Source organism: Hibiscus syriacus, unplaced genomic scaffold, assembly GCF_006381635.1.
Source record: "Hibiscus syriacus cultivar Baekdansim isolate YM2019G1 unplaced genomic scaffold, ASM638163v2 tig00111847_pilon, whole genome shotgun sequence".
Classification (NCBI taxonomy): domain Eukaryota; kingdom Viridiplantae; phylum Streptophyta; class Magnoliopsida; order Malvales; family Malvaceae; genus Hibiscus; species Hibiscus syriacus.
The window spans coordinates 425,544-448,458 of record NW_024063200.1 but is presented as its reverse complement, the minus strand read 5'-3'; the positions used below and the strand labels follow the sequence as shown (position 1 = coordinate 448,458).

Sequence of the window (22,915 nt, the reverse complement as noted above, 5' to 3'; positions counted from 1 at the left end):
CTCTTTTATAAAGAGATAATAAAAATCTTTCTTTGTAAAGACCAATTTACCCTTACTTCCTTACATATTTACCAAATAGTCCTTAAAATATTTCTAATTAAATCTCTGAACTTTCAGATCTTTCGAAATTAGACTTCAAATTTTCAAAACTTCCATTTTAGTCACTTGCTCTAGTTTTGGGATGTTACATTGTACCTACTGAAAAAGATGCTTTGGAGTGTTTGTGGAGGCATTGCGCCCTAGATTGAAAGAGAAGCTGATAGTACTGAATCTGTCCTTGTTCCAAGAGGTGATTAATCGTGCTAAAGCTCTTGAAAGTGCTCAGAATGAGAGGTTTGGGGACTCAAAAGTTCAGACATCCAAGCGAACTGGGCTTCTTCAAGCTCAACATCAACAAAAAGAGAAAGAGATTTAAGATTCTGACCTCAAGCTAGATCTGAATCTGTTGCATCTTCTGCTAGAGGAGCAAGTCAGACGAGAGCTAGGAAGACATAGTCAGTGGGATCTGGTGCTGGGAGATCTAATCAAGGTCAAGCAAGACAATGTCAGCAGTGTGGAAAGAATCATTTTGGGACATTTCGGATGGCTTCTGAAGCTTGTTTCCGATGCGGAAATGCCGGATAATTTATCTGGGATTGTCCATTGATGGTTGGTGAGCTTGTACCATCTGAGAGAGTTGATTCTACCTCGCAAAGAAGACGAGGAAGAGGTAGAGGGAGAACCAGTCTGAATCCTCTGCATAACCTGAAGTCTACTCAACTGCATGAGTATACAATCTAAAGACAAGTGAAGACCGTGATGATCCCGATATTATAGCCGGTACTTTCCAGCTGTTTGATAAATTAGTATTGGTATTGATTAATCCGTATTCTAATTATTCTTATATTACCAGTAAATTAGTAAAAGAATTGAGAATCTCATTAGAAGCTACGAGTAATGAGGTGATAGTAACTAATCCTTTAGTGCATAATGCTCGGGTAAATAAGGTATGTAAAGGTGTCCCATAAAGATTCATGGAATTGAATTCCATGCTAATCTGATGGAACTACCCTTTGATGAGTTCGAAGTGATTCTGGGGATGGATTGGCTGTTTCGTTATTATGGAAATGTTGATTGTAGATTGAAAAAGGTAAACTTGAGAAGCCCGAAAGGGATAGAAGTGAATGTGATCAGTGAAAGAACTAATCATTTAGCAAATGTAATATCAACGATGTTAGCCAATAAGTTGATGCTACAAGGATGTCAAGGTTTTCTTGCAAATGTGGTAGTTACAATAACTAAAGAGAGATTCCAATAATTCAAGAGTTCCCTGATGTTTTCCCGGCTGAGTTGCCAAGATTACCTCCAGATAGAGAGGTAGAATTTCAAATTGAAGTAATGTCAAGAACAACTTCTATTGCAATGGCACCTTATTGTATGGCTCGAAAGAATTACAAGAGTTGAAGAATCAATTGCAAGAGTTGCTAGAGAAGGGATTTATTCGACCAAGTGTGTCACCTTGGGGAGCTCCGGTTTTATTTGTTAAGAAGAATGATGGTTTAATGCGTCTCTGCATCAATTATCAACAACTAAATAAAGTAACAATCATGAATAAGTATCCCCTCCCCCAAATCGATGATTTGTTTGATCAGTTAAAAGGATCTTAGGTATTTTCGAAGATTGATTTATTTCCCAGATATCATCAATTGAAGATTCAGAAGAAAGATATTTCCAAGACAACCTTTAGAATGAGATATGGACATTTCGAGTTCATTGTGAAGCCATTTGGAGTAACGAATGGTCCTGTTACTTTCATGGATCTCATGAATATGATATTTCAACCCTATTTGGACCAATTTGTAGTTTTCTTTATTGATGACATACTGGTGTACTAGAAATCCAATGAAGATCATAGCACGTATTTGAGGATAGTTTTGTAACTTTTAAGAGATAAGAAGCTTTATGGAAAATTGTCCAAATATGAGTTCTAGATAAATGAAGTAATTTTCCTGGGAATGTGATCTCTGCAGATGGGATTAGGGTGGACCCTCACAAGATAAAGGCTATAATGGACTGGGAAATTCCAAAGAATGTATCGGAAGTTCAGAGTTTCCTTGTACTTGCGGGCTATTATCGAAGATTTGTTAAAAAAATTTCGATGATAGTTCTGCCTTTAACAAAGTTGATGAGAAAGAACGTACCGTTTATTTGGACTCTTGAATGTCAAGAGAGTTTTGAAGATTTAAAGAAAATTTTGACTCTCATGTTGGTTTAACCTGAATATAGTAAGAATTTTGTGGTATTAAGTGACGCATCTCATAATGGGTTGAGATGTGTATTAATGTAATAAGGGAAAGTGGTAGCGTATGCATCGAGACAGTTAAAACCTCATGAAAAGAATTATCCAACTCATGACTTGGAAATGGCTGCAGTAGTGTTCGCTCTCAAGATTTGGCGTCACTATCTGTACGGAGAACATTGTTACATGTACACAGACCATAAGAGCTTGAAGTATCTGATGAATCAAAAAGAGCTTAATTTGAGACAGAGAAGATGGGTGGAGTTCTTAAAGGATTATGACATCATCATAGATTTTCATCCCAGAAAAGCTAACGTGGTAGCAGATGCTTTAAGTAGAAAAACGTTTGCAGCCTTACGAGCTATGGATATAATATTATCTTTATCTAGAGTCGGTGGTTTATGTGAAGAGTTAAAGCTTAAACCAACATGGTTGGATCGAATTGGAGAGTTACAAAGTAAAGATGAAGTGTGTTTGAAAAGAATAGAGCAATTGAAGAATTGAGAAATTAAGGATTTTGAGGTTAATTCGGATGGAAATTTGTATTATAAAGGAAGAATTGTGATACCAGACAATGAAAAATTGAAGAAAGATTTATTGTCAGATGCTCATTGCAATCCATTAACGATGCACCCGAGTGGAACCAAGATGTATATGGATTTGAAAGATCAGTATTGGTGGCCAGGGATGAAAAGAAGTATCACCGAATTCATATCTAACTGTTTAGTATGTCAATAAGTCAAAGCTGAACATCAAGTTCCATCAGGATTATTGCAACCACTTTCCATTCCTCAATGGAAGTAGGAAAATGTGATGATGGATTTTGTTTCGGGATTACCCTTGACTCCGAACAAAAGATATTCAATTTGGGTGATCATTGATCGTTTGACTAAGTCAGCACATTTCCTTCCAGTCAGAATTGATTTCTCTATGGAAAAGTATACGGAGCTGTATATCAGAGATATTATTATATTGCATGGAGTACATGTTCTATAGTTTCTGATCGAGATCCTCGATTCACTTCAAGATTTTGGAAATCCCTACATGGAGCATTGGGAACTCGCTTAAACTTTAGTACGACTTTCCACCCTTAGATTGATGGACAATCGGAGCAGACTATTCAAATCTTAGAGGATATGTTGAGAGCTTGTATAATGGAGTTCAAAGGGATCGTGGGAGAAGTATTTACCTCTGGCAGAGTTTTCTTACAACAATAGTTACCAGTATAGTATTAAGATGGCACCCTACGAGGCGTTATATGAGAGAAAATGTCATACTCCATTAAGCTGGTATGAGCTCAAAGATTGAAACATTCTTGGTCCGAATTTGATTCAAGATGTGGAAGAGAAAGTTTGAGAAATTCAGCATAATCTCAAAGTGGCATTTGATCGGCAAAAGTCCTATTCTGACCTTAAAAGAAAAGAGATTGAATTTGAAGTATGAGAGAAAGTGTTTCTGGAGGTATCTCCCTGGAAGAAAATATTATGGTTTGATCGAAAAGGAAAGTAGTCCTAGATTCATTAGACCATATAAGGTTGTTAAGCGAATATGACCAGTAGCATATCAGTTATCTTTGCTACCGGAAATGGAGAAAATTCATAACGTCCTCCATGTGTCCATGTTACGAAAGTATAGGTCTGATCCCTCTCACATCGTCACACAAGAGCAAGTAGAAGTTCAACCTGATCTGACCTATGAAGAAGAACCAGTGCAAATATTGGCTTATGAAGTCAAACAGTTGAGAAATAAAACGGTTCTGTTGGTCAAAGTGCTATGGAGAAATCACAAAGTAGAAGAAGCCACGTGGGAACGTAAAGAGGATATACGACATCAATACCCTCATTTGTTCGTGTAATAAAAATTCGAGGATAAATTTTCTTAGGGGGAGATTTGTAACATCCTCAATACCGGGTTAGTGACCAAATTGAAAGATTTTAAAATTTAGTGACCAAATTAGATAAATTAAAAAGTTCAAGGACTTGATTGAAATATTTTGTGTAGGATAATTTAGTAAAGAATAAGGAATTAAAAGGGTAAATTGGTCATTGTGCAAGAAAAGTAATTAAATATTGTGTGGGTATTTTATAACCCACGTGGGAAACATTTTGGGGGAAACAAAGATTTCCAGACTTTTATTTCTCATTCTTCTTCTTCAACCGTGAGAAACTATAAGCCAATGTAAGTTGGATTTCTTTTGGTTAATCTTTAAGATTCAACTGTGGGTATGGTTAATGAAGCTTTACAAAAAGATGATGGAGGTAAAAAGAGACTTAGAAACTCAAAGAGTTTTGAATTATGGAGGATTGAATGTAAGAGATGTATAAGTGAAAATTTGAATAAGAAGACTTAAGTGAATTTAGAAGCTGAAATTGACTTGTCATATGTGTAAACAAGAAGTTATAAGTGTTAGAGTTGAGTTCGAACTACATGAAAAATTTAGTAAGATTCTTATGTTTAAGAATTTGGATGAGATATGGGAGATAATAAGGTGTTGGAATGATAGAAGTTAGTTAAAATAGTTGTAGTTGAGTTTAGTGGTATGAAAGAAGCTTTATATAGGGAAATTGGGTGAAGTGTTGTTGATTTTTCGAGTGAAAAGAGCTTTGTTCTGGGCAAGGGGTACCAATACCCTATGAATGGGTACCGATACCCTAAGAACAATTTTAATGAACATCATCATGAGGTACCGATACCCAAAGCAGAGGTATCGATACCATAGGTACCGATACCATCAAGCATGTATCGATAGCTGTAAATATCAAATTAAAATTGGGTATCGATACCCCAGTAGTGTGTCGATTCCCTTCTAAAGGGAAGTATCGGTACCATACTTAGGGGTACCGATACCTCTTGAGGGGAAAATGTGAATTTTGTTCCTTAATTAGCTTAAGTTATAGGAATCGAATTATAATGTTAGGTTTCTGATAATGTCTTGGAAATTATATTTATGTAGATACTGAGCCTACATGAGTTCCGGAACCATTTGCAAGTAAGAGCGATCGAGGGAAAGGCAAAGAGTTATAGGTGAGTGTATATTCATAGTAGGATTATAATTGTATATTAAACTTTAGACTTGTGATGAGTCTAGAGTCAATACACTAATACATGATTACATTCCATGCTATGATACATGACATGAATTCATATTATATGCATTATGTGATGATGATTATAAGTGAATATGTATGAAAAGTTATATGAGCCATGTGATAAAGGTAAGAATTCCTTGTTTATGTGATACAAGCTACGTGAAATGTAAAAGCCCATGTTATGTAAATGTGAGCTATAAGTATAGATGGCATGTTAAGAGCCGAGGGTCTACGCGGTCCTTCGGGACATATATGTATACTTTGGAACATTTATGAGGTCCTTTGAGACACATACTTGGTCCTTGGCATATGTATATGATTATTAAGGAATTTCTATGTGGTCTTTATGAAACATTTTATATGGCACTACGGTGCAATTCTACGCGACACTTCATTACAAATCTACGTGGCACTTCAGTGCATTTATACGAGCTGTGATGATAGCAGAGTGCACAACCTCACTGTACTCATATACCTTAGGTTCTCAATATTGTATCATGGGCTAATGACTTAATTACTATGAATTCATAATTGTTATATTGACAAGTTATATGTGAATTGCATCATTAAATAAGTGCATTGCATGAATATCTTATGTTTCATTTCATTGTTATATCATTACATATTATGCCTCACTAAGTCGATAACTTAGCGTGTAAGTGTTTTACACGTAGGATCTGAGAAGCTAGCTGAGCAAGGTTAGACAGTCGGGACAGCATTACTCCTGCAACCATCAGATCAGAAGCAACTTAAATTGTAGGTCTTTTTGTCATGTAAATCACTGTTGGCATGTAACCAAAAGTTTAAGTTGTGTATGATCTTAGTATTTTGTGAACCTTGTATAAACCTATGTATAATATCGTATTTTCTTAATGTATAATATCGTATTTTCTTAATATAAGTTAAAATGTTTTATTATTTTGTTTAAGTTTATTGTTTTAAAAAAGTCAATGTGACATCTCAGACTCATATCCGGGTCGGTTATGGGTTGGGGGTGTTACATGTACTAAGCTCGAAGAGTTTCTTGACCATGAAGAGATCTTACGATGGAAAAAATCAAGGAGTGATTGGATCATTGAGGGTGATAAGAATACTAAGTACTTCCATGGACGAGCGCTTATTCGACAAAAAGCCAATTGCATCCAAGCCTTGAAGAAAAACAATGAGTGGTGTTTCTATCAGAATATCCTCAGTGAGAGGCTATATCGTTCTTGCCTCGCTTTATCATGATGAGGGGCAGAACTGGTAAGTTTCCTATCATAAATGTTTTTCCAAGACCTAGTCAGGATGATATTAGTGGTCTTGATGTCGCCGTTAGTGATGATGAAATCGAGAAAGCTCTTTTTGATATGAGTCTGCTTGAAGCCCCAGGGAAGGATGACCTTCATGTCCTCTTTGTTTTACAACTAATGGGATTTCGTGGGTCCCTTTGTGTGTGCTTGCATAAAATGTATTTTCAATGGAAATACTATTGATGGGGAGATTAATAAGGCCATCATAGTCCTTATCCCTAAAGTTGATAAGCCTGAGTCGTTCAGAAACTTTCACCCGATTAGTCTTTGTTTAGTTTTATATAAATTTCTTATGAAAATTATTGCTAATCGATTCAGAGCAATATTCCCTAAGATTATTTCTCCGGATCAAGCTAGTTTATCGTAGGAAGGAATATTACTGACAATATCTTGGTCGCTCAAGAAGCGATACACTAAATGCGACGAAAGAAAAAGAGAACTTAGTGGATGTCGGTTAAGGTGGATTTAGAAAAAAAAAATATGAGAGTCAGATGGAATTTCCTGCCAGATTCTTTGGCTGACATCGGATGCCCTACCAACAACAAGCGCATCATCATTGAAGTTGTGTCTACTTTCACTAACCATCTTTGGAACATATTACTTACGAAAGAATTCAAACCTTCCAAAAGCAACCAACCTTTTTGTCGTATGTATCGAACGGTTGGGCCAAACATACAAATGTAGTGGATAATGATCTCTGGGAACCGATGATAATGGCTGAGGTAGTCCTCCCCTATCCCATTTGTTTTTTGCGGATAACTTGTCTTGCTTTGTAGAGCTAATCAGTATCATACCAATCTCTTGGGAGGTGTTCTTGATCAATTCAGTAGATTTTTCGAACACAACGTGAATTCCAAAAACAAGAGTATTCTTTTCCAGTAATATGGATCATAATATGGTGCAGTTGATGTGTTTCTTACTCTGTTTTCAACACTCTACGGACCTTGGTAAGTACCTTGGCATGTCACAACCAGGTCACCAAGAGTACATTTCAGTTCATTGTCGATAAAGTCCAGAAGAAATTAAGTGGTTGAATGACAAATAGTCTCTCCTTTGCGGGCCACGGCACGCTCGCCAAGTCAACTCTTAGTTATCCTAAACTATTTCATGCAAAATATTACTATCCCTAAATGCGTTTGGTGACAAACTCGAACAAATCGCCTGACGGTTCATTTGGGGAGGGTTGAGGAATAGTTCGAAACTGACACTTGTTAAATGGGACATTTTTTTGTCAACCTAACATCAATGGAGGCCTAGGCATACGGCCACTCCGGGCATAGAACGAAGCGTTTCTTGTGAAGCTTAGCTATAATTTTCTTATACGCCCGAACGCGCTTTGGGCCAAAATTATGCCTGCCAAGTACAAAGTGGAGGACCCGATGCCCTTCACTATCGATAAAAATGGCTCGTTTGTGTGGAAATCTCTTTCCCAAGAGAACGTGTGTTGGTTGATTGGTAACGGGGAAGATACAAGCTTCTGGTTTGACTCTCGGATAAATGACTCTAATCTCCTGGTCAATTATTTTAATGCTAATCAAATTTCCTTTCTCAATGCTACTGTGAGTGTTTTTGGTATCAACAGGGGAGATTGGAATGGTCACTTGCTTCGCCAAGTCCTTCCTGAGAACCTTGTACTAAAGGTGCTAGGCACGGCTCCGCCCAAGGATGGAGCCGGTGGGGATCTTCCCATTTGGCGCTGGAACGAAATCAGCGGGTGCACCGTTCGGTCAGTGTTTAACTTGCTGAACAAAGAAGGGTGGGATGCAACTGATAGTAATTGGAACCTCGCTTGGGATTTCATTGGTCCTCAAAGAATTTGAAGCTTTATTTGGCTTGTGCTCCGTCAACGACTTATGACTAACGTCGAACGGAAACGAAGAGGTCTCACGGACGATGATCGTTGTCCTGTTTGCGGTGGATCTAATGAAAATATTATACATGTGCTTCGTGATTGTCATGTCGCTCGCTTGATATGGATGCACTTAATTTCGAATTGCTATGCTACGGGTTTCTTATCCCTTCCTCTCTTAGACTGGCTCTAATGAAATCTCTCTAATCTTGCAAGTCTAGATAATTCAGATTACACTTGGAGACAGCTCTTTGGCATCATCATTTGGCGGTTGTGAAAGAATAGAAATTGTTTCATCTTCAAAAGCTAAGTTTGGTCCTCTATTGCTACCATTATGTCGGCTAAAGCTTGGGCTCGCGTCTTAAAAACCAACTGACCCAACAACCCTTCTTCCACATTCCATAGGAAAACGATCAGCAACTGGAGAGCTCCCCAAATCGGAAGCCTTAAGCTTAACTCGAACGGAGCTGTGGACTCGTCGTCAATGGCAGCAGCTTGCGGGGGAGCAATTCAGTATAGTAATGGAGAGTGGCTAACTCGTTACTACAGGAATATTGGGCGGTGTTCAGTCCTCCAAGCCGAATTCTGGGGCATCCTAGATGACCTTGAGCTGGCTTGGTCTCTTGGAACCGATCGTATCCATGTCGAAGTTGATAATAGCGAAGTGGCGAGATGCCTTGGTTCTCCTCCCGATTTATATGAATCGTCTATCATCAGAAGAATAAAGGGTTACATGGGATCCATCCATCGAGAAGACAATACCATAGCCGACAGTCTCGCTAAACTCAGACGACGACAGCCCCTGGGACGTATCATTCTTGACCAACCTCCAGCTGAAGCTCAAAGATTCCTCGACTCTGACCTCATGGAGATGAGGAGAAGACCTTCTCACTAAGCACAATGGTTCTTTTGCTAAAAGAAGAAGCTTAAAAAATTTGTATTAGAGAAAGCCTTGAGACTTTTTTTTTAATTAAGAGTGTATTTAAATATAAGATGTATTAATATAATTATTATCATAATAATTACCTTTTTATGATTACAATACATTAAAATCCCATGTAACATTTGACTGGTAAAGTATACGAGACTCGTTAATTGAAAAATAAACAAATAAGGTAAAAAATCATTATAATTATTTATATGTAAGAATCTATCAAATGCTTTAAATGGTAAAAGAAAAGTGATCTTAATGGTAAAAGAAATGTTGATATTCTATGTATAGATGGAGATCCTGATATGATCCTATAAGGTCAAAACTTTTCTTTTGAAAATCTAGGTTGAATGACATTCCAAAGATTAAGTCAAGTTTTTAATCGAGTGGATCCTCTTTAAACTTGAATTGGATAGAGTCACAGATGAAGGAATATAATACTTAGTCAGGTCAGTCAAAAATCCGACTTGACCCAACCCGACCCATACAATACACACCCCTAAGTATACGTATAGTTATGTAAATTTTCATTTTTCTGAGTGTAATCAGACTACCTTGATTACAGGTCATACTAGTGTAATTACAAACAATCACCTAAATCCAATTACTTAATGACATGCCCTTCCAAAAAAATAAATGACGTACCCTAAATGATCTAATTCAATTAGCTATTAGAAGTGGCAGATGACCATGCAATGCAAGCTTAATGTTACATATGAAAAAAAAAGAGAATATTGGACCTTTATGCCTTCTTTTAAAGGAAAAAGAGGTTAGATCAGGCTTAAATATAACTCAAACATATGGTCCATCCACTTCTCCAATTACCCTTTAACAACCACCCTATTTCGCTTGCTATCATTCTGTGCCTATATGGCATTTTCCCGTCTTTTCTAAACAAAAATGGTAATTTATTATATATACACACACGCACACACGAGTAAATTATCAGCTGATCTAACATTATGAGATGTTAAATCCCTTAAACAAAGTATATGCAAAACTAATGAAAATTGAATATCAAAATCTATAGTCCACATAATAAAAAACGAATTCGGATATAAACTAAAATCGATATGGATTGGCATATTAGATTTTCGAGAGAAAATATCCTATCAAAATCCACCATAGACCATAAAACCAACGTCGAAATCTAAATCCAGAGATGCAATATCCAAATCCACAATAGTCGAATAAAATAACATGAAATTTACGATTTTTTACTATCCATTACCATCTCCTGTCATGTAGAGGTATAATCGATCAAGAAAACCTTAGTTAGGATTGTAACTCAACCCCAAAGCCTACTTATGAATCCCTTCTTATCTTTCTTCATCCTGTTTTCTATAGATGGGAAATCGATAGCACTATCGGCCAAGTCTAGAACGATAGGATTACGAGGTATTGACTGGAAGGCCGGTGGGAAGCGTTCTATACGCGGAACCGCTTTCACATTTGACTCGCTAACCGCAGACTCGTAGAGATCGAGTTTCTCGAGCAGGTATTTTTCCACCTGAACCACTCCAAAGCAACACATCACAACAACGTAGCGAAATCAGGATCAAGAGACTATCTCTCTCCATCTCCAATGCATGTGCATGGTTGTAACGAAGAAACAGTCAAAGAAGGAATATATGCAAAGAGAGTATATAAATGATACCTTCTTGTCGGCTCCACTTAATGATATAGTTGATATCTTCTTTGAAAGATTCTCTGGAGCCTTCACCTCCTCGATAATTCCGGTTGCATGCTCTATGCAACTGTAAGATCTGGATTCATCATATAAAGTCTTCAACTCTTTGACCATCGCCTGGAAATAATATAAAGATGCTGATTAAGATTTTAACTAAGATTATACTGATTAGATGTCTGAACCCGAGGTTAAGAGACTGCTAAAAGACATTGCAAGTGTCAAGCAGGTAATTAGCATATGAATTCAGGCAGTTAACGCAGAAAATATACCAAAAATAGTGGGGAAGACAAACCCCTATATAAATATAGACACCTGATCGGTTTTACTGTGAGTTTGAAACTTATGTAGGGCATTCTCAGCAAGAGAGCGAGCACGACAGTATAGTAAGTATGCTTCGGATCTCTTTCCAGCTAAACTATAAGACCTTGCCAAGTAGAAGCACCTGCAAAGAATTCCAGAGGCCCATGTATCAATTTCATAAGGGAACCCCTTGTTGCAATACACCGAAAACTAATCTAACGAAACAATGAATCACTTCACAAGTAGACTCAATTTCATCGTTCAAAATGCAGGATATTAGATAAGAAACATCCTTCAAATAAAGAAAGATACTAGAGAATACTTCTGAATGACATCATCCGGAGGTCAAAACAAATATTTTCTTAGTAAAAAAAAAGTAGGATGTTATAGTAGAACTGGTTGATGCAGATATTTAAGCATATAACATGCAAACCAATACAAAGGAAGACATCATATAGCTCACAGAAATTAACCTTTCAGCTCGGAAGGCCAAACTTTTAAGTTGACACTCTTCAGCAAATGTCACTTCTTCAGGTTTTCTATCTCTTCCAGAACTAACTAAATCAGATAGATCAGCTGTATTCTGCCAAATATAGCATCATTAAGCAAAGTAATAATCAGTACAAGCTTCTTTTCCAGAAGGGAAGGCATTCCAAAAACAGACACTCCCTCTCTCACCTGTAATAAAAGATCATATAAGCGAACCAACTCCTCAGGCTTGGTGACTTTCTCGTTTTTGTCATCACGACGCCTAGTCAGTTTGCTCTTTGCGATGCTAACCAACAACTGATTGCGCTCAATTGTTCGTTGTCCTAGTACAGCGCTAACAGCCTTATCAAGACCATGTAGGTCATCTTTTACACTTTCAGCACTGCCTGCACTGGCCTAGAGTGTATGCTAAATCATCATCAGACATTGGAAACGAATAGTTTGAAAACAATTGCAAATTCAAGTTCTAGTAATGATTAGAACTGAGAAAAAATGATTAGACAACTTCTATGAAGAAACAGCAAAAGCTACAAATTAACGCTTCATACCAAGTCACTCCGTATACAGCTCCTAGCTTCATGATACGCAGTAAAAACTTTATCAAAAGTTGCTAGTCTTTTCTCGGCAGAAAGGGAATCGGCCGAAGGTCCATGTAAATCCTTTTCCAGTTCTTGAGCTGCACAATTGGTCAAGCAGAGAGTAAATTTAGGCCATGTTTGGACCATAACCAGCTTGAAGGGTCAGAAGGGTAGCTAGAGAACACGAATAAAAAGTTTCAAGCACACAGGTGCATTTTTCACATCTACAATAAATAAAGAGAACATGACCAAGACATTAAATTCAATTGAAGGTAGAAATTCAATATTGACAAATTTTGCTGCATTTTAAATATAGAGGAGAAAGAAGAGTGAAAACAGAAAGGAACGCGGCACAGAAGTTTGAATGCTAGCTTCAACTGCAAAGTACTTAAGTAGCTAAAATAATAGATGTTAGGATCAGTCATCAATGTAACATACCAAAATATTGAAACATACACTGAAAATGAAAACATATTAAGAATGAATACCGACTTAAAGTGCCGATGCAATGGAAGCTTAATATGTTAGCTGAGTCAAGAAAATTGACAATTAAAATCACAAAATCATCCAAAGAGACTGAAAAGAAAAAAGACCCAACTCTAAGCATCATGTCTTTGATAAATAACCATTCAAAAGAAAAGGAGACACCCAGTATTCTTCTGTTGTCAGCAGTGTATTCTTTGAGAGTCGATATCTAATTTCCGAGAAGTCAATAATATATTCCCATACCGTCTTTTAAGTTGTTTTTCATTCTTGATTCTTAACATGCCATATACATGCCAACCTCAGTATAAACATTCACAGGAAAAGCTAAACAGCAAACCTTTCAAAATAGCAACCCGAGTTTTTGCAATAGTAATAGGGAATCTATTGCCCAGCCAATGGAACTCTGTTAGAGATGCAGCCTGTTGTGATCTTGCCTCTGCCATAACAGCCTGCAAATCAGGTTTGTATAAAACATCAATGTTACTGACAAAGGCATCAGCAGAAAATAGAGAAGAAAAGTTTTTATCTTCATCCCTCTCCCTTCCCTGCACAATCATTTGATGAGCTCTAAGGAGGTGTATAACCAATTCCAATAGCTATCAAACAATTGAGCATTCATTTAAGAAAAGAAATCATCTTATACACAAACTTCAAATAGTCCATAACTAATTTATTGAACAAAGCAGCCGAAGGTTTTCTATCATAGATGAAAATGTTTGCAGACAAACAACTAGCTTGAAGGTTGAAAAGTATAGTTCAAACATCTTATCTCCAAATAAATCATTAGTTTGTTCCAATTGAACTAACATTAAAAGAAGTGATGCGTTAAAATTCAGAAAGAAACCATCTATTCTCACAACACCTTTGGTAAGGTGGTAAGCAGTTAGAAGTTCTTACTGAACTGAAAGATAATTTTTCAGAAGATTCGACATATTTTACTCTATAATAGACACATTTCTTATAACCAAGCAGCAGGTAGCAAATCGGTAGAAAAATAAGCAGAAAGTCACTCGAACGTAATAAAGGCCACAGTATTCATTATGATAAAAGAAAATACTAATGCCTATATGAATGAACTGACCTCTAGTTTTGATTTGAAAAGGTCCATTGCAGGACCTTCCATTTCACCAATCTGTAGAAGTTCAGAAGTTTGCAAATTTGACCCCCCAATCTTGTGAAGGCAGTAACGAATACTAGGTTCGAGCTCTTCAACACGTTCACGACATAAGACTTGATTCTCTACATCCCCGTATTTCCCAAGTTCTTCATAAACAGCCCTGCAACATAATCAAAGATGTTATCATTCTGGGCTATGAACGGCAAAATACTATCGGAAAAGTATCATGAAGGATATTGCTTATGTCTGGACACTATTGGAGACAAGTACAAACCTGGCACTTTTGAAATTCCTCAATGCAGTGTCCCAATCCCGGTCTTGTTCAAACAACAAATTCCCTTTCATATAGGAGGCATAGGCCTAGAAAAAAAAAAGTGAAGAAAAGCAATCATGCTTCGTAAAGGAAACAATACAAAACATCCACAAACACTGAACTAATTTAAGCTTTCATCACGACACTGTAAGGCATGTGCAATAATTTACCTACTAAAAAGCATGTACACCTTTACACAACTCAAGAGACATCATTTAACAAAAATGGAAAAATAAATAAATAAGCAAGGTATTAAAAAGAAATAACATAAGCATACTACTATTTTATACTTTAATTTTCTTCCTAAAGGCCAAAAAACAGGTTGAAGACTGACGTTCAAATAACAATCAAACCTCAGCTTCTAAAGATGTTCTGGAATCTCCCTTGACAGAACACAAATGTGAAAACAGATCAGCCCATTTTACTGCCTTGCGTAATCTACCAATCAGATAGAAACGCTGGCGTGCATTTGGACCATCTGGAAGTTGTCTTTTCTCCATGGCATGGCTCCAAGCTCTCTCTGCCATATACAGAACCACATGAAGAAACCTATTTCAAATCAAATCAAAGTAACATTGTCAACTTGGAAAAGCTACAGTAACTTGAATACATATTTCACAGACCAACAAATCCTCCCCAACTCGAAAAGCTTCTAAAGTAAATATTAAAAAAAAAAGGTCAATTGCAAGGAACTCTAAAACATATTGTAACTAACTACTTCACGAAAAATCAGACACCAATAATTACCTCTAAACATGTGTGCTCAAATACAAAAAAAAAATGCATTTCTAAAAGAGAGAAAATTATAAAGAGAAAAGCAACTTTCAAATTGTAAAAATATTCAGATCACTGCAAAATTAACAAGACAGACCTCACTTCAGTGACCGTGGACTCAGTAATGGCTTTTCTGGTGTATTTACTGCGGCCATGGGTGAACTTCAATGATTTATATAACCTCCTCAAACGAGCAGTGCAATACCTCCTGCAGCCCCAACATTATTCATTTAAATATTAACAGTATCCTAATTCAAAATATTTTAAAGAGAAAACATTTCGATAATTTTTTCCCAAATTGAATTTACCTGTAACGAGTATAGTCTCCATGTCGTAATCCATGCTGCATCTGAGAAGACTTCAGAAGCTGCAAAACTGAACACGAAAGCCAAAACAACACAAAAAAAATAAACCAGATAGAACCTACAATCTCGCCTTCAAACTACTATCGTTGATGCAATTGTTAAATCGATAAACAAACATAAAAAAGTGACCATTGATTGAGAACTTGAGGCTGATCTGGTCGGGAATGTTTGAATTTGGATCATCAATTTCCATCGCCGTAACCTTCGCCATAACACCTTCAATAACAAACAAAAAAAACACCAATAACCATGCATGCGACAGCGAAAATTCAAGTTTCTAGCGGATCTGTGACCGATAAATTAAACGTTAATAGGAAGGCATTTTACCGGTGACAACACAGAGATCTAAAAGATTTTACTGTACCGGCGGCGTACCTTGGGATTGATCTATTAGTAATCTATTGGTAATGAAGAATGGCTTCTTGCTGGGCCTCTTTGCAGATAGACACTTCTTTTAAGGATCGGATCGGTTGGGTAGGGTAGTTTTAGGCCTGTAAACGAATCGAACGCACACGAACGGAGTATGTAACATAAACGAACACGAATATAAATAAATAAAAAAAATTTTGTTCATGTTCATTTATTAAGGAATATAACTTGTTCATGTTCGTTCATTTAATAAATAAATGAACACGAACATAAACGAACACGAACATAAATGAACACGAACATAAACGTTGGAGACCCTACCTTCCATTGTTATTTCATGAAAAATAGTCGACAATGCAAATCAACCAAATCTATAGTGATAAATAGCGTAAGAGCTTATTAGCAGTGATGAAATGTTTGAAGATATCAAATATTTCGATCGATCTTTTAAAGATATTAAATGATTCATACGACTTTAATTTAATAATATAACATTTATCTTAGTGGTCCATGATTACATATGAACAATAATTTTCTACTACGTTATTCTAATAAATTCGTCGGCTAAAAGTTTTGTGACATCAATGTCAAACTTTAGTGAGGTTTGTTCATAATGGTCCTTTCTGTTGGCAGAGTAGAAAATTTAACAGCATGAAGATTTCGAACGGTACAAATTGGACTACAAGGTAATAACATAGATCCGAAATCTATTCGATGCTACATATCATAACTGATATTATTGCTAAACCACAATTCAAAATTTTAACGTACCTAAAGTCTACTCCACAACTAAAGGTCATATAAGAACTATAAAAACAAAAGTTCATTGTCAAAGTGTATTTTCTACTTATTAATGGGTTCTTCCTGAAAAACCTATTACTTCCGCTATTAAACTCTTTTTCAGAAATTTCATAGAAACCTTTGTTTTGTTTTATGGCAAATTCTATATATTTTTCTTTTTACTGATGCTCATATACTTCCGATTGTTACCTTTATCTTCCCATCTATTTCTAGAAAGAAGTATGATATTTTATTGAGTTTTAGATGTTAAGATACCCGCAATAACTTTACATATCAACTATTAAGCCAAATAAAACAGAGAAAAAGATGAAAACATACCTGTAAAAAATTCAGATTGCACTATAATATAACTTGTTTTGAAACTTTCAGCGATCGTCTCCACTCTCTAGTGAACACTAGAGTTTGGGGGGAAAATGGGGAAAATAAATATAGGTGCAAGGTGTCTCACGGGTTAACATATTATATTTAATCTCCAAATAAAATTGGGTTAATTATGGAGTTGGTCATTAGAATATCATATTAATTAATATTTTTAAGATACATACAAATTGGTCACCAAAATTGATTTAAGAAGATTGGGTTAAACATAAATGAACGAACATAAACGAACATAACCGAACGAGCATAAACGAGCATAACCGGACGAGCATAAATGAACATAACCGAACGTTCACAAACGTAAATGAACGAACGAGACATATGTTCATGTTCGTTCATTTAATTAAACGAACACAAAATCTTGTTCATATTCGTTCATTTAATAAATAAACGCACATAAACGAACTTTCCGCCGCACGGTTCATGAACGATTCGCTGAACGTTCAGTTCATTTACAGGCCTAGCATCTTTGATGGGATTGGACCTGATTCGAACAATTTACCTTGATTCACGTCAAGGTGACGAATTTGCTCAAATAATTTTTTATTTAAACTCATCACGTTAAGGTGGTGAGTTCCAATAAAACATAATTTTTTTTATTAATTTTTATCACATCAAAATAAAAAAATTAAATAAAAAAATATTTTTATTAAAACTTATTATCTCAACCTGACGAATTTTATAACACTGTAACAAATGCAATATGCCAAATATACCGTAGATCTTAAAATAAAATTCAATATGCACTATTGAGCTAAATAAAAAATCTCTCTGCCCTATTAGGCTAAATTTGCCGTGCTTAATCACGGTCGAATTTGTTGCGATAGTATTTGGGACCGTCTAAGGGTTTGATTATTCGGCTAAAGGTACAAAAATTTAGAAACTTTTGGAGAAAAAAATATTTATATATTTTTAATTCAATTAAACTCTTAAACTCATAAAATTAAAATATGATGCTTTGATCGATGAAAAGTATTTTTGACTGTTGCAAAATGTCGCTGAAAGAAAATTTAATTAAATATTGTAAACGATTTTAATTTCTAATCATAATTTTTAACATAAAACAGTTTTCAAATCACAAACTGATAACAAGTATTAAAACAGTTACATAAATAAGAACATAGATTAACATGAAAACAGACATTAGATGACATTTGTAAACTCTTTTTTGGTAACACATATATGTAAACTTCAACTAGAATGACATATCACATACTAATAAACCTTTAGCCATCCCCGGGGTTTTATGTGAGAGAATAAGGGGATTGGGATTTGTTGTTTGGTTCGATTATGTGGTTAATTTGGAAGGATCGGAATAGGAGGATTTTTGACCCGGAGTACATTGAGAATGATTCCGTACTAGTGCAGGGTAGACGACTAAGCTGTGAAGCTAGTATTGCATTAGATTCAACCTTATCATTAGCTCAATCTTCTCGTCGTTTGTTGAATACGATTGATCATTGGTTTCCGCCTCCTCTCAATTGGTGTAAGGTTAATACCAATGGTTCCCGAAAAATAGGTGACAGATTTGCTATACGTGGGAGTATTATTAGATCCTCGAATGGTGGTTGGATGCTTGGATTCTCTAAAGTGATCGAAATTTGCTCTATTGTTGAAGCGGAATTGTGGGGTATTCATGAAGTACTTTCTCATGCTTGGAATCTTGGAGAGAGGCAAGTAATGGTGGAAACTGATTGTTTGGAGGCTGTTCGAATGCTGTAGGAAAGTTATAAAAGAGCTTCGATCATCACGCTCCTAGATTGTGTTAAGGGGTTGTTACATCGGGATTGGAATGTGGTTTTGAAGCATATTCACCGGGCTGCAAACACGGTGGCTGATATGTTAGCGAAGTTAGCTACAACGAGGGACGAAGTCCACATGGTTTTGACCACTCCGCCAATGAAAGTCGTCAACTTGATGTAACATGAAGTTACTGGCTATGTTTTGACAGTAGAGTTTTAATTCGTGTAACTTTTTCATCTTTATTTCATTAAAAAAAAACCTTTAGCCATCCATATATGGGATAATCTTTACAAACAGAATTTTGTAAGATTAAGAATCATTTTATTTATCTATTACGCAGGAATATGTATACGTAGTATCAAATCCGTTTATGAGATTTTAGTGTTCGGGCTGAATTTGAAAATGAAGACCCGACTGTTGAACATGTATTGATTACACTAATAAGTATATAGGAAAACTAAGAGAATAATTATTGATAATGGATCCTTTAACAAAACATTAATTATATTATAACAGAAATATATATATATATATATATATTTTAAAAATACTGTTTAAAAATTAATTATATTATAATAAAAAAATAGTTTTTGGTTTGGGACCCACCTAAACTGTTTAAAAATTAATTATATTACAATAAAAATATTAGGATCTGTTTGGTCTTAGAAAATAAATAACATTGAATAAAACGTGTTTGATTGTAAAATTGAAAATTATTTCTAAAAAATAAAAACAAAATTGAGTGAAAATATAAAAACATAAAAAAAGTTATTTTTAGTATTTTCATTAAAATTATAATGGAATTTTAAAAAATAAGGAAATATAATATCCATATTTTTAACATAACTTACACAAGTTTAAATCATTCTAACAATAATGTTTTTGATTTAATGATATTTAAAACCCTCAATTTTTTGTAAAAAATAATATAATCCCTAAACTCTTTTTACACTAAACATAGTCCTTAAATTAATTTTTTAATAACTTAATTTCGTAGAATTTTTATAGTTAATGTATTGAATATCTTAATTTTTTTTATTTTTAGTCTGAATAAATTTTTTAATTTTTTAAAAACTAAAAAAGTCCTCAAACTTTCTAAAATAATCAATTAAGTTCATCTATCATATCATCGTCCATCGATGTTGCAAAAGTATCATGAACTATCAAATCAATATTGTAGATAATCATGTAAGTTTGTGAACTGTCATATAAGCATCGTTACAGTCAACGTGTAACACCCCTATTCTGTATACGTCCTCGTATACGAGTTAAAGATGTCACATCAATCGTATAAAACTTATACTATTTAAAATCCAATAAATTTTTTGTTTCGTTTCAAATCGACATTAGAATAATTAATTGCATTTAAAACTATAATATAAAATTTATCTATACAGATATAAAATACTAATCATATATAATTTAATCAAAAGCATTTCAGACATATTTGAGCATGAAAAGACATAAATATATACATGCCAACTAAATAACAAAAACATCGAGAAGATGTCATAATGTCTGAATTTATCTGCCAAAATATAGGATGTCGTGTCTAGCCCCTTATTCCTTTGCCTGCTTTTCTTTACCTAAGTGTGAAACGATCACACGTTAAGTTTTTCACTTAGTGAGATAACATAATTAAATAAATAACATATAAAAATAAACAATTATAAAAAATTTAAAATGAATCATGCATAAAATAAAAACAACTATCAATTTTTTTTTTACTTTAAAACATTTATCAAATATATACTGTTTTATTTCAATTCGTATCGTTGCCCACTGCACTATCATGAGAATATATGGTACGCGAGTCTATGATTGAGTGTTCTATCCTATGTGTATTATAACTGTCTGTGACTATGTTGCATATTTAGTGCTTGTTATTGCACCATATGTGCCCTGTGATTGTACAAGTGTTGTAGAACACATCAATATTGTACCTATGAATCCCGAATACATAAATGTATATGGTAACTATGATGTACATAAACGTACCTCTATATGATCGATCAATAACACTCCACCTCTTGACATGCCAATTGTGCCACTAACTCTCAAGTTTCATACAATGGGCTTTTTCGAAAATCATATACTATTTTGCATATAAAATAACCATACATACATTCAAATATAATAAAATTTAAAATAAATGCTATATTGGGCAGTTCATACCCAAAGCTATCATATGCTATGAAATAAAATAAATTAGTATGTTCAAATACTATTTTAAAATTATTTTCTATAAAAACGATCGAGGTTGACTCATCGCAAGTTTTCCTCGTATTATCTACTATAAAAAGTTTAGTTGCATTCACCTATTGCCTCACTTATAGCTCGAATTGTCAAGTTCGAATTGCTATCCAATTCGTTCTTACTCTTTTCGTTTACTTAAATTTCGATTACGACCTCAATCTTCTGAAAAAATAAATTTCAAACATATGTTAATGTCTGACTAACATATTAAGCACATATTCAAATATAATGTAAAAAACACAATAAATGTATATTCGACAATATTTTCTCCAACTTAATTAATTTCTAACCCAACTTTTGCAAAATACCCATCAAAGTGCTTGAAATTAATATTCCATAATCAAAATTCACTCAACTTCCCATAATTTCACAACTAACCCACAACTACACATTTCTTTAAATTTAATCCTTATAATTCGAACATCTCACCCATTAGTCCCAATTCATCACTTTTATTCCATGTTAGTCACCATTTCCAACTTCAAATAATATTTTCAAATCAAATATTTCAATCTTGCATTTTTGCTATTTCATCACCAACTTTTCCTAAACTTCCAACTTAATTCTTCATCATTCACAATCTTCCAAAATAGTCCAATTCACTATTTTAACACTAATTTCCAGCATAATACTTCAATTTCTTAACAATTATCCAATAATCTTTCAACTCCACAAAACCTACAAAAAGGTCCCTTAAGCTTAACATTACTCCAAATTGATACAAAACTTAATTCCAATCACATGAAATCATTCCTATTGTAACACCCATTTCCCGTATACATCCCCATACATGAGTCACATATGTCACATGACTTTCTAAAATTTTTTTACTTGAAAACCAGTAAAATTTTGTTTCTTTAAATAAACGGTTTAATAATATAGTTTATAAAACGTTCTTCAAATATATATATATATATATATATATATATAATAACGTTTAAAATCCATCAAACAATGGTTTAAGTTTGAATATAATATAATACTACATCCAAGTACCAAGTATCTTATCAGAGCATCACAACATATCCAAGTACATGCGAACTAGTAATATCAAAATATAGTGAAGTCATACTGTTACAGATGAGGCAATCATTAACATATGATATCAGTTACACTCCTCACTCCGATTCGTACACTAAACATATGTGTGAAAATCATCACACACCAAGTATTCACTTAGTGAGGCATAATAAAACAAATAAGGCATTTTAAAAACACGAGTAAACCATTATAAGATCAAAATACAATTTATCGTATAAAATACATAAATGCATAAAACTGACTTTTTAAGCCAAGTTTCTGTCAAATAACCTGCGAAACAATATTTAGTATGCTCAGCATACCTATCAATCGATATATTCTAAAGTACTCTTTCATAGCTCAATGTACGTCAAATGAGAATGCAAGGTACATGAGTTGAACGTAAGTGCTAAACAAAAGCATAGGTACTGTAGTAACAACGACACTATACTAATATATCGAAATGGTAATTCATAAACTCATTATGAATACCATGCATGCACACATAGTGTCGAAAGTACACAAAGGTACTGATACAAAAATGCAACATATGCATTAAACAAAATCGATAGATAACCATCATACTCCAAGTATATCAAAATGCACCTATGACTCTCAATGCACATACAATAAGCCTTTAAATCAAATTCGCAGAATAAACATTTATTATAAAACATCGATAACTGTTAAAATAATATAAAAATTCATCCATCTATTTTAGGGCAGTTCATACCCTAAAATTATTTGTCAAATCATTTTCATAAACTTTATTAAAATATTTCAAAATATAGTAAAAC

The 22,915-nt window shown here is 34.5% G+C and overlaps 1 protein-coding gene across 2 annotated transcripts; it reads right to left on the bottom strand.

The window, feature by feature from the left end:
• Positions 1 to 10,672: 10,672 nt before the first annotated feature.
• Positions 10,673 to 15,946, bottom strand: LOC120172184 (signal recognition particle subunit SRP68-like). Of its 2 annotated transcripts, none has more exons than XM_039179711.1 (14): positions 15,879 to 15,946; positions 15,681 to 15,767; positions 15,495 to 15,561; positions 15,284 to 15,394; positions 14,766 to 14,961; positions 14,374 to 14,459; positions 14,064 to 14,259; positions 13,320 to 13,431; positions 12,467 to 12,594; positions 12,108 to 12,314; positions 11,903 to 12,012; positions 11,442 to 11,571; positions 11,097 to 11,246; positions 10,673 to 10,949 (listed from the first exon to the last, which is right to left on the bottom strand). In XM_039179711.1, the coding sequence occupies exons 2-14, from the start codon at positions 15,760 to 15,762 to the stop codon at positions 10,728 to 10,730; spliced, it is 1,797 nt and encodes a 598-aa protein (XP_039035642.1). In that variant the 5' UTR covers positions 15,763 to 15,767; positions 15,879 to 15,946; the 3' UTR covers positions 10,673 to 10,727. The 2 variants fall into 2 exon arrangements, with proteins under 2 accessions (XP_039035642.1, XP_039035643.1); XM_039179712.1 differs by having other exon boundaries at positions 15,911 to 15,933.
• Positions 15,947 to 22,915: the final 6,969 nt, after the last annotated feature.